This window comes from Diceros bicornis, chromosome 35, assembly GCF_020826845.1.
Source record: "Diceros bicornis minor isolate mBicDic1 chromosome 35, mDicBic1.mat.cur, whole genome shotgun sequence".
NCBI classification, from domain to species: Eukaryota; Metazoa; Chordata; class Mammalia; order Perissodactyla; family Rhinocerotidae; genus Diceros; species Diceros bicornis.
Window position 1 is genome coordinate 28748793 of NC_080774.1, and position 16853 is coordinate 28765645.

Here is a 16853-nt window from a genome sequence, read left to right on the forward strand (position 1 = left end):
GAAGTGAGCCGGCCCGCCACCTCCCAAGACTTTGCTGCTGCGGCTGAAGACACAGACCGCACCATGAAGCTGCCTCTCCTGCCCTGGGCCCTGCTGCTGCTGGCGACAGCCCCCGGCCCAGGCTCGGGGCCTACAGCAGGTACAACCCCACCCTGCCCTTCTGTCCCCGTCTGTCCGTCTCCCTGCTGCAGCCAGGCCCAGGGCAGACAACCCTCTGGGCTCAGCCTTTGACCATCTGTCAGACCACCCTGTAGTTGGGGTGGTAAGAAATTCTGGGGATCCCAAGGTCAAGGGGCCCCCAGCAGGGATGGGGGTCTGGGCCATGCCCACCCTAAATTCGCTGGGAGCCCAGAGGCAGTGGCTGCCTGGGAGGGAGGTGGCCAGGGGGCTGGTGGGCTCAGGAGAACTGTTGGCCAGCACCCCAAGCCCTGAGGGAGGGTTGCTCGTACATGGAGGAGCCTCCCAGCCCCACTGGGCCCCTGCCGGGCGAGAGGCAGGGTTGTGGGTCCTTATGGGGGGGCTGAAGGGGCTAAACCAAGAAAATCCCAGAGAAGGCTCACACGCCCATCTCAGAAGAGTGCCTCCAGCCTCCTGCCACTTATCTCACCCTTTATTGGCATCACTCAGCTCCTCCCCACCCCCTTGAGCCCTCACATCCTCAGTCAATAAATATTTATTGACGATCTTGAGTGCCAGGCCCTGCGCTGGGTGAAATGGGGCCACCAGGGTGGCTCAGGCCCAGGCCTAGCCCTTGACTGGCCCTCTTTTGGGGGAGATGGCAGGGAAGGGCCAGGTGGTATGTGTGCTCCCAACCCCAGTCTGCACCCTTTAACCCGCCTGGCCAAGCCAGCTCCAGAGGGATGGATCCCCTGAAAACATGGCCTTGTCACGGGTCCCCACAGCAGAAAAGGCTGGGGCCTGATGTCCACAGCCCCCCACTAACCGCTCTCTCTCCCATCCTGGCCCTGCTGGGCCTTCTGCTAACAATGTCCCTCCTCCCCGCTGAGAGGAGGGGAGCACCCTTTGCCTTCTCCCACAATGATGGGGCTCCTTTTGGGGCCACAATCCGTGAGCTGGCACTGCCTGGCAGAGTGAGATGGCGCAAGCTCGGCCTGGGCACCAGCCCCTACCAGCCTCCAATGGGACTCTTGGTAGCCATGTCCCCGGACCCAGACTGGGCAAGCCAGGAGAGTCTTCTCTAGGCTGTGGGGCCACAGATGCTTCAGGGAGTGGAGACAGGTCCTTGACCCATGTCAAGGGCTCAGGCACCTGTGGCTGTCTAAGGACGCCCTTGGGTTTGGGACTTGGTGGCTGAGGGTCAGCCCTGCCCTGGGGGCTCCTCCTGATGCTGCAAAGTCGTATGTTTGGAGGCATTTCCCCTTATCTGCCATTGTTCTAGCTGGTCATTCAGGCCAACTGTTGGATTATCTGTACTGAGAATTACCCTACCCCACAGGCCTTGTGGGTTTCCACTGTGTCCACGTGGTGGTCAGTGCAATTTCCGGCCAGCATTCTCCCAGGGATGCTTCTCTCTAATGGGCTCCAGGGGAAATAGATGTGGGCCCTGCGCATGAGGCGGCCAGCCCAGCACCTGCCTGGGCCAGGTGCTCAGGGCCCTCTCCTCCAGGTGCCCAGGAGAGCTGCTCCTACCGCTGTGGGGACTGGAACGAGCAGTGCTCCTGCCGCCCGACCTGCTCTGGCCTGGGCACCTGCTGCTCGGACTTTCGGGACTTCTGCCTGGAGATCTCGCCCTACTCGGACTCCATGATGGGCGGCAAGGACTTCGTGGTGCAGCATCTCAATTGGTTCAACTCCACGGACGGCGTGATCTGCAGGTGGGAGGCCTGAGGGACAGGATGGCCAGGGCTCCGTGCATGCTGGGGACAAAGACCCACTGGCCGGCTGGGTGGAGCCCCTGGGACCAAGGATAGGGACAACTGGCTGGACGGGTTCCCCGGGGAGGTTGGGGGCCCAGGTCTCAGAGAGGATCAGCCCACCCTGGCCCAGCCTCTCTGGCCACCTCCACCCCCACAGGTTTAATGAGAGCATCCAGACCCGCGGCCATGTGGACTCCTTGGGACTTGTGCACTGTGTGTCACCTTTGCTCTATGAAACTGGCCGCATTCCCTTCACACTGTCCATGGACAATGGCCGCTCCTTCCCGCGCTCGGGCACCTGGCTGGCTGGTGAGCCCCATCGGTGCCTGTCCAAGCGTGGGCCCCAGGCCCCACCCTCCGTGGGCCCTGGCCCGCCACAGGGACTTTCCCCAGTGCTAATGTATGCACACCTGGCCCGCCCTCCAGGCCCTGCCGCTCTGGCTGAACCAGTCCCTTGGGAGGCCAGCCCGACAGCACGGGCGTGGGTTCCCACAGCTCCTTTCCCCACCTCCTGGCATCTGAACAGGAGTCCTGGCCCAGAAGTAGTGGGGGCTACAGGGGTCCCCCAGCAAGGTGGGCCAGTGCCTGCCCGCTCAGCTCGGCCAGGCCGGGGGAGGGAAGGAGCCAGGTGAAGGCCAGAGGCCTGGGTGACAGAGGGCAGGGCCCTGCCTCTCCTGGCCTCTGTCCTTTCCTGCTGTGAGGGTCTGGGGGAGGCCATCGCTCCAGGGGGACCGCCATCCTTTGTCCTCGGGAGGCTCATCTCACCTTCCCCTGCCTAGTGCACCCCAACAAAGTGTCGCAGACAACAAAGATCCAGCTGGAGAACGAGACCCGCTGGCAATACTATGGCACCGCAGGCACCAAGGGTAACCTCACCTTGACCTGGCAAGCCACAGTTCTGCCCACGCACTTCGTCACCATTGAGCTGTGGGGTTACGAGGAGACAGGTGAGGCTGGCTGAGGACTGGTCGGACTGAGGGGCTCTGCAGCCGCCTCTGCGGGGCCTGGTGGGGTCATGAGCTTTGGGCCTGCAGGGATGGGAGAAAGGGGATTCCTGGTGGGGGAAATCCCAGGCAGGGGTGCCGAGCGAGGAAGGGGAACTGGCGGGAGTGTGGGGGTCAGGGAGCAGCGCAAGGAGGCTGGGGACCCCTGGCTGTTTGGGGCCCGGCTCTGGGAGGAGGTATGGACATTCTTGGCCCTTGGATACAGGCTTGTCCTGGAAACAGAAAAAGCTTGCTCTGCCCCATCCTCTCTGAGCCCCTGGATGGCTAGCATGGCCCTAGGCCTGGCCTTGAGCAGGGACAGGGACCCTAGAATGTAGGGAGAGGAGGTGGTGGTCACTCAGGCTGGGGTCCTTGCTAGAGCAGCAGGACAGGCCCTCCTATAGGGATTGTCTGTCCATACTTCTGCCCATCTGAGCAACAAAGATTGGCACCTGAGCACCAAAGATTGGCACCCACCCCTTTCTCTGCCCCGGGGATCCTCAGACAGGCCCCAGGGCTGACTGAGGCCTTCTCTCCCTCAGGGAAGCCATACTCAGGGGAGTGGACAGCAAAGTGGTCATACCTGTACCCCCTGGCCACAAATGTCTCCAACTCCGGCTTCTTCACCTTCACCCCGAAACCTGCACCTCAAAACTACCAGAGATGGGAAGTGGGTGCTATTCGGATCATCAACAGCCAATACTCCTCTGGGGAGAAGTAAGGGCCGTGAGAGGGTGAGCTGGAGGCCCCTGTCTGCCTACTGCCTGCCCAGCTTGACAGGGAAGCCAGGGCGGGGCAGGGAGGGTGGCCCTTAGTGTGTGGTACCCCCACAGGGACGTGCAGGCACTCTGGAGCAATGAGCATGCACTGGCCTGGCACCTGGGCGATGACTTCCGGGAGGACCCCGTGGCCTGGGCCCGTACTCAGTGCCTGGCCTGGGAGGAGCTGGAGGACCAGCTGCCCAACTTCCTGGAGGAACTGCCCGACTGCCCGTGCACCCTGGCCCAGGCCCGGGCAGACACCGGCCGTTTCCACGTGAGCCCCCACTCCAGTCAGGGCCCAGGAGGGGACAAGGGGGCACCCGCTCAGGACAGCACCCAGGGAGGCAGATAGAGGCCCCAGGAGGTGAGGCTGGGGTCTGAGGGGTTGGTTCCCAGGGATGTGCTGGCAGAGCCCAAAGCCAGCGCAGGTGACAGCAACCAGCCGCTCTGCAGACGGACTACGGCTGTGACATTGAGCATGGCAGCGAGTGCACCTATCACCCAGGGGCTGTGCACTGCGTGCGCTCCGTGCAAGCCAGGTGAGTCCCCAAGTGGTAGAGGGCAGGGGGGCAGACTCCCGACGATGACCCTGACCTGTCCATGCCCCCAGCCCCCGGTATGCCTCGGGCCAGCAGTGCTGCTACACGGCAGCGGGCACGCAGCTCCTGACGGCCGACTCGACAGGCGGCAGCACCCCGGACCGCGGCCACGACTGGGGCGCACCCCCGTTCCGCGCACCGCCCCGGGTGCCCGGCCTTTCCCACTGGCTCTACGATGTTATCAGCTTCTACCACTGCTGCCTCTGGGCGCCCGAGTGCTCCCGCTACATGCGGCGCCGGCCCTCCAGCGATTGCCGGACCTACCGGCCCCCACGCCTGGGTGGGTGCCAGCCAGGGGGGCTGCGGGCAGAGCAGGGCCAGGGCGGTCCACCTGACCCTCTGCTCTCCCCAGCCTCTGCTTTCGGGGACCCACATTTTGTCACCTTTGATGGCGCCAACTTCACGTTCAATGGGCACGGTGAATACGTGCTGCTGGAGGCAGCCCTGACTGGCCTGAGCGTGCAGGCACGGGCCCAGCCAGGGACGACACCTGAGGGTGAGGCTGGGCCTGGGGGCTCTGGGTGGCGTGGGGTCATCCCTGGGGGGAAGCTGGAGCCTAGCGGACCCCGTTCTGTACCCACCACCCAGGCACACAGGCCCGAGGCACAGGGCTGACTGCCGTGGCTGTCCAGGAGGGCAACTCGGACGTGGTGGAGGTCCGGCTGGCCGACGGGGTGGGGGTCCTGCAGGTGCTGCTGAACCAGGAGGTGCTCAGCTTTGCCGAACAGAGCTGGATGGACCTGCAGGGTGAGTGGGATGGCAAGCTGCCCTCCCTCCCTTCTCCTCCCCACCTGGGCCTCCAACATCCCTCGCTAGCCCTGGCTGGAGGCGGGGGTGGTGACCAGGGCACAGATGCGGAGACAGAGGCCTCTTAGGGCTCACTGCGGGGTGACAGTCAGCCCCACTCCCCTGCACCCCACTGCAGAGGGACCCGGCATGGTGAACACAGGCCCCCAGCCCATGGCTATCTGTGGGCAGACGTGGTTCTAGGCCCCAGGTAGCGAGGGCCAGCCTTGGGGGCCTGGTCTGATCTTTTGCCTTACACCCATGGATCCCTGAGACCCACCCTGGCCACAGCCCCTAGAGGCTGGGATGGTGGGACGGGTCCACTGAGGCCCACCTCAGCTCACTGCAGTGAGCTGCAGTGATAGGACTCGCCGCCTGCTGCGAGGAAGCTGGCCCTGAGGGCTAGGGAGCCACAGCTCCCTATCCGACCCCGTTCCCACAGTGGTGCTGTCTCAGGGAACTGAACAAATGAAATGGTTCCCAGCTGGGATGGGTGGGGACCTGGGACAGGCCTGTTGGCGCTGAAGGATCCCCGGGAAGGACAGAGGCGGGCAGGGCTGTTGCCTCCCAGTCAGGGAGCAGTGTCGGCATGGTGGGGGGTTCCCTTCAGGGCCTGGGCATCTCAGGCCCATCTGGGGGTCCCAGCACAGGTGTGGGCCCAGACTTGGCCTTGGGGACGCCCTCTCCTTCCCCCAAAGTTCATGGGCACTGGCCCACCCATCACAGCCCAGTGCCCACAGGAGGCGACCCTGACCCCAGCTCCACCTGTGCTCAGGCATGTTCCTGTCGGTGGCTGCTGAGGACAGCGTATCAATCATGCTGTCATCGGGGGCTGGCCTGGAGGTCAGCATCCAGGGTCCTTTCTTGAGCGTGACGGTCCTGCTGCCCGAGAAGTTCCTTAACCACACACGAGGCCTCCTTGGGACACTCAATGACAACCCCACAGATGACTTCACCCTACGCAGCGGGCAGGTTCTGTCCGCAGGCGCCAGTTCCCGACAGCTATTCCAATTTGGGGCTGACTGTGAGTGACCGTCAGGCACACACTGCGGGGTGGAGGAGGCGTGGTGGGGGCGGGGTCAGTGGAGGTATGGGGGAGACCCCAGACCCCCGGCCCCCAGCCAGGCCTGCTGCGTGTCCCCCCAGGGGCTGTGGAGAACGCCTCCTCCCTGCTCACCTATGACTCCCTGCTCCTGGTCAAAGACTTCCTGTACGGCCCCAAGCATGACCCTACCTTCCAGCCCCTCTTCCCCGACGAGACCACCCCCAACTCCAGCCAGGCGACTGAGGTGGCCGAATTGTGTGGGGACAACCATTTCTGCAGCTACGACGTGGCGGCCACTGGGAGCCTAAGCGTGGGCAATGCCACGCGGACGGCCTACCAGCTGCACCAAAGTCGTGTGCAGAGCCTGCAGTCTGGTGAGAGCAGCACAGGGGGCACAGGCAAGGGGGTAGGCACCTTGTGCTGGGACATGGCCCCCCAGGCAGCCAGTGGCTCAGGCCTGTCCTCTGTGTCCCACCCCTACCCCAGTGGTGTCCTGCGGCTGGTTGGCCCCGCCCCTCAATGGGGGCAAGGAGGGCATCAGGTACCTGGTGGGCTCCACCATCCACTTCCACTGTGACAGCGGCTACAGCCTGTCCGGGGCAGAGGCCAGCACCTGTCAAGCTGATGGCACCTGGTCCACGACCACCCCGACATGCCAGCCAAGTGAGGATGCCCCGCCCACTCGCCCAGCCTCACTGCGCCCCGCCCACATGCCTGCCCAGCCCCCGCCCTGGGCAGCCCTCACTGCTCTGCCCCCTCTCCAGGACACAGCTACACGGTGCTGCTGAGCATCATCTTTGGAGGCCTGGCAGTGGCAGCTCTGGTCGCCGTGGTCTACGTGGTGCTGTGCCGCAGGAAGGGCAACATGTGAGACCCCACCCACGCAGACCCAGGGTCCCGACACCAGGACCCTGGTCTGTGCCCCTCCTCGGCTCCCCTGGGACCCTGAGGAGCTGGTGGGACTGCTGTGCCTGCTCTAGACCACGTCTTTGTTGCAGGGCCATCTGGGGTTCACAGCCCTGATGGGAGCGCGCTTGGCTGGCAACATGAGGCACACAGGCCACCCCGGGGCCACAGACCAACCTCCCAAGAGAAAGCCTTGAACTCCCAAGAACATACACCCCAGTACTTCGATCCCAAATCCCTAGCACCATACACCTGGGACCTGGACACCTGACCCCTGAGCCTTCAATGCCCATGGACCCGAGGCCAGTGCCCTGCTCTGTCACCTCGGACCTGGACCCTGAGCTCTAACTGTGCAGTTCTCCAGGTTGGCACCTGGTGCTCTGTTCCCCGAATACTCGCAGCTCTAATTCCCCAGGCCCAAGACTCCATACCCTTGAATTCTAACGCCAGTCTCCTGAGCCCTAGTACTCCAGCACCTGAAACTCAAACGCCAATGCCTCAGATCCCATGTCCAATGCCCATGACCCTGATCCCTAATATACTGAGACCTGGTGCCCCAACAGAGGAGCCCTAGCACCCAGCTGCCTTGATTCCTGGGCCCAGCCTGAGACTGAAGGTGGGCCCAGCCAAGGGTGTGGAGACGCCTCAGGACCCCAAGGCAGAGAGTCATCCTAGGAGCTCCAGGCTTGCAATTCTAACACTTCTGGAACATGGTTTGAAACACCCCTCCCTGCCTATACAAGGGGAAAACAAGCCTGTGGTGCCCCCTCCCTGGTGTCCTGGTGCTCATGCTGCGCCTCAGTTCTGGAGAGTTCCATGGTTGCCCTCTGGGGTCCACAGCACCCAGAGCAACTGAGTCTGAGTCCGTCATCCACTGCCAGGTCACCTGGGACAGGTCCCTCCTCAGTCTCTGTCTCTCCAAGTGGGATCAAAAGTGGGCTTGAGGGCCGGCCCCGTGGCTTAGCGGTTAAGTGCGCGCGCTCCGCTACTGGAAGCCCGGGTTCTGATCTTGGGTGCGCACTGACGCACCGCTTCTCCGGCCATGCTGAGGCCACGTCCCACATACAGCAACTAGAAGGATGTGCAGCTATGACATACAACTATCTACTGGGGCTTTGGGGGGAAAAATAAATAAAGTTAAAAAAAAAATAGTGGGATTGAGAACAGTGACCACTTCGTGGGTGAGGACAAGGGACAACGTTTGCAAAGCGTTCACCATGGGGTGCCACGCTGGGTGCCCAGGAGATGGGATGGGGCCAGCACAGGTGCCTGCCCAGCACCACCCTGAAGGCAGTTACTGGTGGTGCCATGCCCCAGTTCTGACTGGGGCCCATGTTCCGGGTCCCTAGGCCTTTCACTCAGCAGTGTCCAGAAGCTAGGTACAAAGCACTGGCCTCACGCTCTCACTGCCCCCCTTTGTGGCAAGGGTGCTGAATGGGGAGCCATAGGAGGGCCTAGGCAGCATAGGATGGGGTCAGATTTGCATCGTAGGTCTCAGACGGAGAAAGTGCAGGAGGGTGGGGTTGAAGGTTGGTGGCCCTTGGCCCAGGTGGGCAGCTCAGCCTGAGAGGGTCTGCAGTAGGGGTTGGGAGGGTTGCCCAGGGGATGTAGAGCCCTGGGTGGGAGGCGATGAGTGGAGGCTCCCCTCCCTATGGCCTGCAGTGCCAATATTGGCCACGTGGAGGCAGCAGAGGGTAGTAACAGATTGGAGGTGGAGGCTATGCCAGGACCCAGGCCATAGGCTAGGGCAGTCATCCCCTGCCCCATAGCTGGGCCAGCAGGTTTGCCAAAACCTCGGCCAAGGTTCATGCAGGCCCACCTCCACGCCTCCCCTATGCTGGGAGGACCTCGAGTCATCCCCCAATCTCGGGAGCTCAAGAGAGGTTGCACAGGTCATCCAGCTAGCACTGACCATTGGGGTCAGAACCCAGGCCTCCCCACCCCCTCAGCCTCAACCTTGGAGAGTCCCAGGCAGAGATGGGAGAGCTGGGTGGCAGGGGCAGGTCCAGTCCGGAGGAGGCAAGTATACATGATGAGGTACATTCAAAAGAATAGAGCTGAGAGCGAGGGGTTGGGGTCTCCAGGGGTGGTGCCCAGGAGACTCTAGTGGAGCAGGATGAGGTTGGTGCTTCCTGTCCTTCCAGACCTCAGTCCCCTGCTTCCCCACCTCTCTGGGCTTCCAGCTCAGGACAGGGTGGGGCTGAGGGCCAGCCCCTTGGCTGCTGGGCAGGTACTTTCCTCTGTGCAGATGAGGTAAGGCGAGGCTGGCCTCCCACCGACCTGAGTCCCCAGTGCATCCCTGTGTCAAGCCAAGCCCAGCTGAGCACTTGTCAGGAGGTGAGAGGTCAGTGGTCAAGGCAGCCTGGCCATGTGGGAGCAGGGACACAGGGGCCCTGGAAGGTGGGGGCAGCTTCACAGCTCCCAAAACAGGTCTCAAAGGGCGGGCCCAATTCTCAGAGATGTGATTGGCCAGAGAGGGCATTCCAGGTAGAGGAACAGCCTGAACAAAGGCTCAGAGGAAAAGAAATGCAGTTGGGTCTGAGGAAAGGCAGAGTGGGCTGCAATTGAGGTGCCTCCTTGGCCAGGCTTCATCCTAATAGTAAAGCATGGCCTCCCTAGGGCCCCTCACTCCCCCACGCCCCCTTCTCCCTCTAGGATGGGCCTAGAACTGCCCCCACCCCTCCCCATAAGGAGAAGGGGTGCACTGTCTACGGCCCTGGCCGCAGACATCAGGCTTTCCAAGTGCCAGGGGCAGGCCGGGCTGGGAAGCCCCGACACCTGATGGGTTTTCCCAGGGGCCCCTGGGAGTCAGGGGTGCTACAGGGCCTGTGTGAGGGCGGAAGGTCCCAGAACCCAGCACGGACACCTTAGAGACATCAAAGGCAGGAACCCCCCCCCAGGGAGGTGGTCTCCCCAAATGGCAGCCCCAGGGAATCATGGCATTGGAAGCCAATGGCCAGTCCCCCACCCCTTGTACTAGTCGGGGTTTGGGAAACGCAGGTGATGGGAGAGCTGGGAAGTCAAATAGGAGCTGGTGAGGCAGCCACAGGACCCCATCAGCACCCCTGGGCCGAGGGACAAAGGAAGAGGGTGCCACCCACAAAGGCGGGAACCACGCAGGTCCATGGGGCCCTAGCTGGAGCCACAGAGGCAACAACCGCGCCACCTGCTTCTCCTCCTCCTGCCCTCCAGCCTCCCACTAGGGCCTCCCGTTGGCTGAACGCGTGGGGAGCAGCTGACGCAGGCGCGAGGGTCCAATACGGCACAGCGGGGAGCGGGGACCCCTGCGCGGCCAGGCAGGTTCCTTCCCCAAGCACCAAGGTGGCTGAGTGCCCGCCCTGGGCCACCCAGTCCCCCTGGGGCTCACGGTCCAATGCTGCCCGAAGAGGCAGGGGTGGTCAGTACAGCGCGCAGTGGGAAGGGGAAGTCAGGGGCTGCTTCCTGGAGAAGTCCGGGTCCAGCCGAATTTCAAAAGATAAAAGTCCTTACGGAAGTGGTGTTGACTAGGTGCCTGCAGTCCATGACATTGGGGTGCCTCGTCCAAACGCGTACTGGACTACATTTCCCAGCCTGCCTTGCGGTTGGGGGTGGTCATATGACTGAGTTCTAGCCAGTGCCGTGTGAACAGAAGGAGGTGGGGCGCTTCCAGGCCTAGCCCATGACGCCGCCCTCCCGCACCTCTCAGAGCTTTTTCCCCTGCTGGTGCAAGGGTGACTTTGGAAGCCCTGCTGACCTGGGTGCCCAGCATGTGGAAGAGGATCCCCGACCAGCTGACCTGTTCACCCATCCAGTACTGCTATGCGAACAAGAAATAAATTTCTCTTGTGATTAAGCCACAATACTGTTAGGGTCTATTTGTTGCAGCAGTCAGTCCCTCCAACTACACACCAGAGGCAGATGTGAAAAGATGGCCTTACAGTTTTCATTAGTGTTGAAAATGAATACTATGTGCACAAGGTTTAAAAAAATGCAAATGGATGCACCCATGTTCACAGCAGTGTTATTCACAATAGCCAAAAGGTGGAAGCAACCTAAGTGTCCATCAATGGATGAATAGATAAATGAATGTGGTACATCCATAAAATGGAATATTATTCAGCCTTAAAAAGGAATAAAATTCTGATACATGCTACAACATGGATGAACCTTGAGAACATTATGTTAAGTGAAACAAGCCAGACACAAAAAGACAAAGACTGTATTATTCCACTTCTATGAAGTCCCTAGAGTAGTCAAATCTATGGAGACAGTAAGCAGAATGGTGGGTGCCAGGGGCTGGGGGAGGGAGAAAGGGGAGTTGTTGTTTAATGGGTACAGAGTTTCAGTTTGGGAAGATGAAAAAGTTCTGGAGATGGATAGTGGTGATGGTTGCACAACCATGTGGATGTACTTAATGCCACTGAACTGTATACCCAAAAATGGTTAAGGTGGTAAATTTTGTGTTATTGACATTTTACCACAATTAAAAATAAAAAATTCATACGGAACAATTTGCTTAACAGTCAGTCCCCAGATGATGGACATGAAGTTGTGCTCAGTTTTTTGCTTCTTCAAACGCTGTTGTCCTTTGTAAATAAGTTCAGGTTTACCTGTAGGAGAAATTCACACAAGACGATTGGCTGGTTAAACAGCACATGTGTTTTCCTCCTAGAGTTATGCCAGTTGACACTTGCCACTAACCTACGAGACAGCCTGATCACCTACACCCTCATGGGTGGAACAAGCCTTCAAATGTTTTGCTCTTTGCCAGCTAGGTGTAACACGTTGTGGGCCCTGCATCAACTTGGTTAGGCTGAAAAGCATTCCCAGAATTCCCTTTCTGTATGTTTTGTGTTAGGATGGGCCACAAGGGAGATTCCCTTGCAAGATTGGGAGGGTGGAAGTGAGTCGGCAGTCTTTTTTGTGGTGTATCTGCTGAGTAGCTCATTCTCACCGGCAAAGGCTAGACCTGCCATGGCTCCACCTGCCCCCAGATCCACCTTCAGCTTCACTGACTCCTGGGCCAGGTGTTTCCAGCTTCTACAGGAAACCTTTGTTGCCCTTGGCAACAAGAAGGGACATGGGTTTCAGCCCATCCTCGTGGGCTCCAGCCCACACTTGGGGTTGCAGCCAGCTCTGGATCCTCCCCTCCACTTTATATCCATCTTCCTTCCTGACTCCCTGCCACATGGACGTCAAGTTCCAGCATCAGACTGAAGACGACAGTCTTACAGAGACCCCCTGACCAGCATCCGCAGTTACAAGTCTTGCTTCTCTGATTGAACCCAGACTGATATAAATGTGATATCTTCAGCTTTTCTTTAAAGTATAAGTTGTATGTGGGAATGTAAATTGGTGCAGCCATTATAGAAAACAGTATGGAGTTTCCTCAAAGAATTAAAAATGGAACTACCATACAATCCAACAATGCCACTTCTGCATCTATATCCAAAGGAAATGAAAACAGGATCTTGAAGAGATATCTACACTTACATGTTCATTGCAGCATTATTCACAATAGCCAAGGCATAGAAACAACCTAAGTGTCTGTCAACGGATGAATGGATAAAGAAGATGTGGTATATATACAATAGAATACTATCAGCCATGATAAAGAAGGAAATCCCACTGTTTGTTACAACATGGATGGGCTTTGAGAGCATTATGCTAAAGGAGATAAGACAGACAGAGAAAGACAAATACCGTATGATCTACTTACATGTGGAATCTAAAAGAGCCAAACCCATAGAAACAAAAAGCAGAATGGTGGTTACCAGGAGCTGGGGGGTAGGGAAAAGGGGAGACGTTGGTCAGAGTGCAAACTTCCAGCTATAAAATTTTTTTTAAATTTAAATAAATAAAATATAAGTTGTATGGAAGAAAGTGCACTCCTCAGGGTACAACTCAATGAATTAATCCAAAGTGAACATGCCCAGTTAACCACCACTCAGGTCAAGAAATTAAACAGCACCAACCCCACCTCACCCCCCACCATTATCTCTATCAGTCACTACCCTCTCCCTCCTCCCCGGGTTAGCCACTGATTTCTCACACCGTAGATGAGTTTTGCCTGGTTTTGTACTTCACATAGATGGAATCATAGAGTAGATGTTCTCTTGTGTCTAGCTTCTTTTGTACATTATGTTTATGAGATTCATCCATGTTGAGGAGTGGTGCAGTAACTGACTTTTTTTCTTTTTGCTGAGTATTATTCCATCTAATGAATTTCTTTATCCATTTTCCTATTGGGGTGGTTTCCACTTTGGACCTAGAATGGCTAGTGCTGTAAACATTCTTGTATGTGTCTTTTGATGCATAAATGTATGCACTTATGTTGGGTAAGTTCCTAGGAGCAGCACTGCTGGGCACGAAGTATGCATGTGGTAGCTTTGGTAGACAATACCAGTTTTCCAAAGTGGTTTTACCAATTGATATTCCCACCTGCAGCCAATGACAGTTCCATTTTGCCATATGTTTGCCAACACTTGGTATTATCAGTCTCTTTCATTTTGGCTATTCTGATGGGTATGGAGTGGTAGCATATTGTGGACTTATTTTGCATTTTTCTGACAACTAGTGAACCTGAACCTTTTCATAGGTTCATTGGCCATCTGGAGCTCCTCTTTTTGTGAGGTATCTGTTCATCTTTTGCCCATTTTCTGTTGAGTTATCTGGGTTTCTCTAATTTGTAGGAGTTCTTTATATATTCTGGATAAGAGTTTATTGTCAGATATAAGCACTGCAAATACTGTCCCTTTTCACTGTTTTAATGATGTCTTTTGTTGAACAGAAGTTCTTAATTTTAACATAGTTGGATTTATCAATTATTTTCTTTTACAGTTAGTACTTTTTTGTGTCCTGTTTAAGAAACATTTGCCTACTCCAAAGTCACGAAGCTGTTCCATGGTTTCCTATAAAAGTGTTTTTGGTTGATATTTCATCATTAGATCTGCAAACCATCTGGAATAGATTTTTGTGCATGGTGTGAGGTAGGGGTCAAGATACACATTTTTCATGTGAATATGCCATTGATTCAGCACTGTTGATTGAAACAGCATCCCTTCCCTACTACACTGCTGTGTCCCCTCAGTCAGAGGTCAGGTAACTCTTCTGTCTAATCGCTCAGTTGATCTTTGCACCAGTACCAAATCGCTCAGTTGATCTTTGCACCAGTACCAATTACCACAGCTTGTTCTTGATATCCGGTAGTGTGAGTCCTCCATTATGTTCTTCAAGATTGCCTGGGCTAGTCCTGGTCCTTAGTGTTTCCATATGAATTTTAGAATCAGCTTACCAATTTCCACAAAAAAACCTCTTAGGATTTTGATTAAGATTGCATTGAATCTATAGATGAATGTGGGGAGAATTGGCATCTTCACAATATTAAGCCTTCTACTCCATGAACATAGTCTAGCCCTCCATTTATTTAGGTCTCCTTTAAATTCTCTCCGTTATATTTTGCAGTGTGCAGGGTAGGGGTCTTGCATACTTTTGTCAGTTTTACTTCCAGGCTTTGATTTTTTTATTATACTATTGTAAGTGATTTTGATTCAAAAAGATGTTTTCTATTTGTGGCTGATATGTAGAAATATCATTGAGTTTTGTATATTTTCCTTGATTCCAGTGATCTTGTTAAATTCACCTATTTCTAACAGTTATCGATAGAGTATCTACAAATCCTGACAGTTTTATGTCCTCCTTTCCAATCCTTATACCTTTTATTTGTTTTTCTCACTTTATTGCACTGGTGAGGACTTCCCTTACACTATTGAAAGGAAATGATGAAAGCTAGTGATGCTTATCTTGTTCACAAAAGGAATTGGTCTCCATCCCAAAAGGAAGCCTTTTAAGGTTTTACCATGAAGTATGATGTTTACTGTAGGGTTTTGTAACCACAGCTTATCATATTAAGGAAGTTTCCTTCTATTTCTAGTTACTGAGAGTTTTTATTGTGAGTGAAAGCTGGGAAATTTTATTGAATACTTTTCTGCATTTATTGAGATGGTCAGTGATTTTTCTCCTTTATTCTGTTAGTGTGCTAACATGGTGAATTACATTGCTTGACTTCTTAATGTTTAACCAATCATGCATTCCCAGAATAAACCCAAACTGGTGGTGATGAATTCTCTTTTTGATATCTTGCTGGATTTGGCTTGTTCGTATTTTGTTTAGGAGTTTTGCATCTCTGCACATGAGTGAAATCACCCTCTACTTTTTTTTTTTTTTTTTTTTTGTGAGGAGATCAGTCCTGTGCTAACACCCGCCAATCCTCCTCTTTTTTTGCTGAGGAAGACGGCCCTGGGCTAACATCTGTGCCCATCTTCCTCCACTTTATATGGGACGCCGCCACAGCATGGTTTGCCAAGCAGTGCGTCCATGCGCGCCCGGGATCCGAACCAGCGAACCCCAGGCCGCCGCAGCGGAGCGCACGCACTTAACCGCTTGCGCCACCAGGCCGGCCCCTACCCTCTACTTTTCCTTCATGAAATTTCATTGTCAGGTTTTGTTCTCAAGAAAGATCATGCTGGGGCCGGCCCTATGGCGTAGCGGTTAAGTGCGCGTGCTCTGCTGCTGGCGGTCGGGGTTCAGACCCCGGGCGCGCACTGATGCACTGCTTGTGAGGCCATGCTGTGGCGGCGTCCCATATAAAGTGGAGGAAGATGGGCACAGATGTTAGCCCAGGGCCAGTCTTCCTCAGCAAAAAGAGGAGGATTGGCATGGATGTTAGCTCAGGGCTGATCTTCCTCACACACACAAAAAAAGAAAGATAATGCTGGCCTCATTAAAAGAGTTGGGCAATGTTTCCTCTTTTCTGTTCTCTGGAAGAGTTTGTGTAAAACTGGTGTTTTTTCTTCCATCACTGGAAGAATTCACAGAGGAAGCCTTCTGGGCCTGAAATTATTTACTTTGTCCCTGTGGGATCTCATTGTTGTTTGAATTGGCAATGCTTATTTATGAGTGAGATTGAGCAACTTTTTATATGTTGAACTAGCCATTTGTAGTTCTCATTCTGTGGTCTAATGAGTCATATCCGTGTGTATCTTTCTAATGGATACTTGGTCTTTGATATTAAATATTTAAGAATTTAAATATTAAAGAAACCAGCCCCATATCCTATTATGTATTGAAGCTATTTTCCCCCAAGTTTTTTATTGGTCTTTTGAGATGTTTTCCACTCAAAATATTTAATTTTCATGTGTTCAGATATATCTGTTTTTTTCTTTTATGGCTTCTTGATTTTACATCATGCCTAAAAAGGCCTTCCCCGCTCTAAGACTGTAAATAAAATTTCCTCATGTTTTCTTTAGATATTTATATGGTTTCATTTTTAACTCTTAAATCTTTGATCCAGCAGGAATTTATTTTGGTGTAAATAGGGATCCCACTGTATTATTTTCCCAGCTGGCTACCCACTCGTTCCAATACCAGTTGTTAACAATTCATCTTTTTCCTACTGCTTTGAAATGCCCCCACTTAGCTTTCCCACTTAAGGTCTAAGATTCATCTCAAGTTAATTTTTGTATTTGGTGTGAGGTAGGGGTCAAGGTTCATATTCTCCATCTGTCTATCCAGTGTCCGCCTCTGGCACTTATTCTGCATGACCCTTGGAGTATTAGTACTTCTATATCCTCATCTATAAAACTGGGATAATTGTAGCTCCCCGTCATTAGGGAGAATTATATGAATTGAGTTAATACATATAAAGCGATAGAACAGCCCATGGTCAATGCCCAACAGATGTTGTTATTGTTGTCTTGAGATATATATTCATGCTAAGGGATTATCCATTCATTCTTATTTTATTCAGTGTTTTTTGGTCTGTTTTTATCAAGAATGGGTGTCGAATTTTGTCAAATGCCTCTTCAGTCTCTATGGAGTTGACCCTGTGACTTTTCTCCTCTGGTGAAAGATAAGAA

The 16853-nt window shown here is 54.7% G+C and overlaps 1 protein-coding gene across 1 annotated transcript; it reads left to right on the forward strand.

Moving 5' to 3' along the window:
* Positions 1-32: 32 nt before the first annotated feature.
* On the forward strand, positions 33-8515 carry SUSD2 (sushi domain containing 2). Its single transcript, XM_058531946.1, has 15 exons — positions 33-139; positions 1628-1835; positions 2035-2186; positions 2657-2824; positions 3403-3577; positions 3694-3895; positions 4075-4160; positions 4232-4500; positions 4573-4716; positions 4809-4967; positions 5782-6030; positions 6153-6425; positions 6538-6714; positions 6816-6918; positions 7050-8515. The coding sequence occupies exons 1-15, from the start codon at positions 64-66 to the stop codon at positions 7072-7074; spliced, it is 2466 nt and encodes an 821-aa protein (XP_058387929.1). The 5' UTR covers positions 33-63; the 3' UTR covers positions 7075-8515.
* Positions 8516-16853: the final 8338 nt, after the last annotated feature.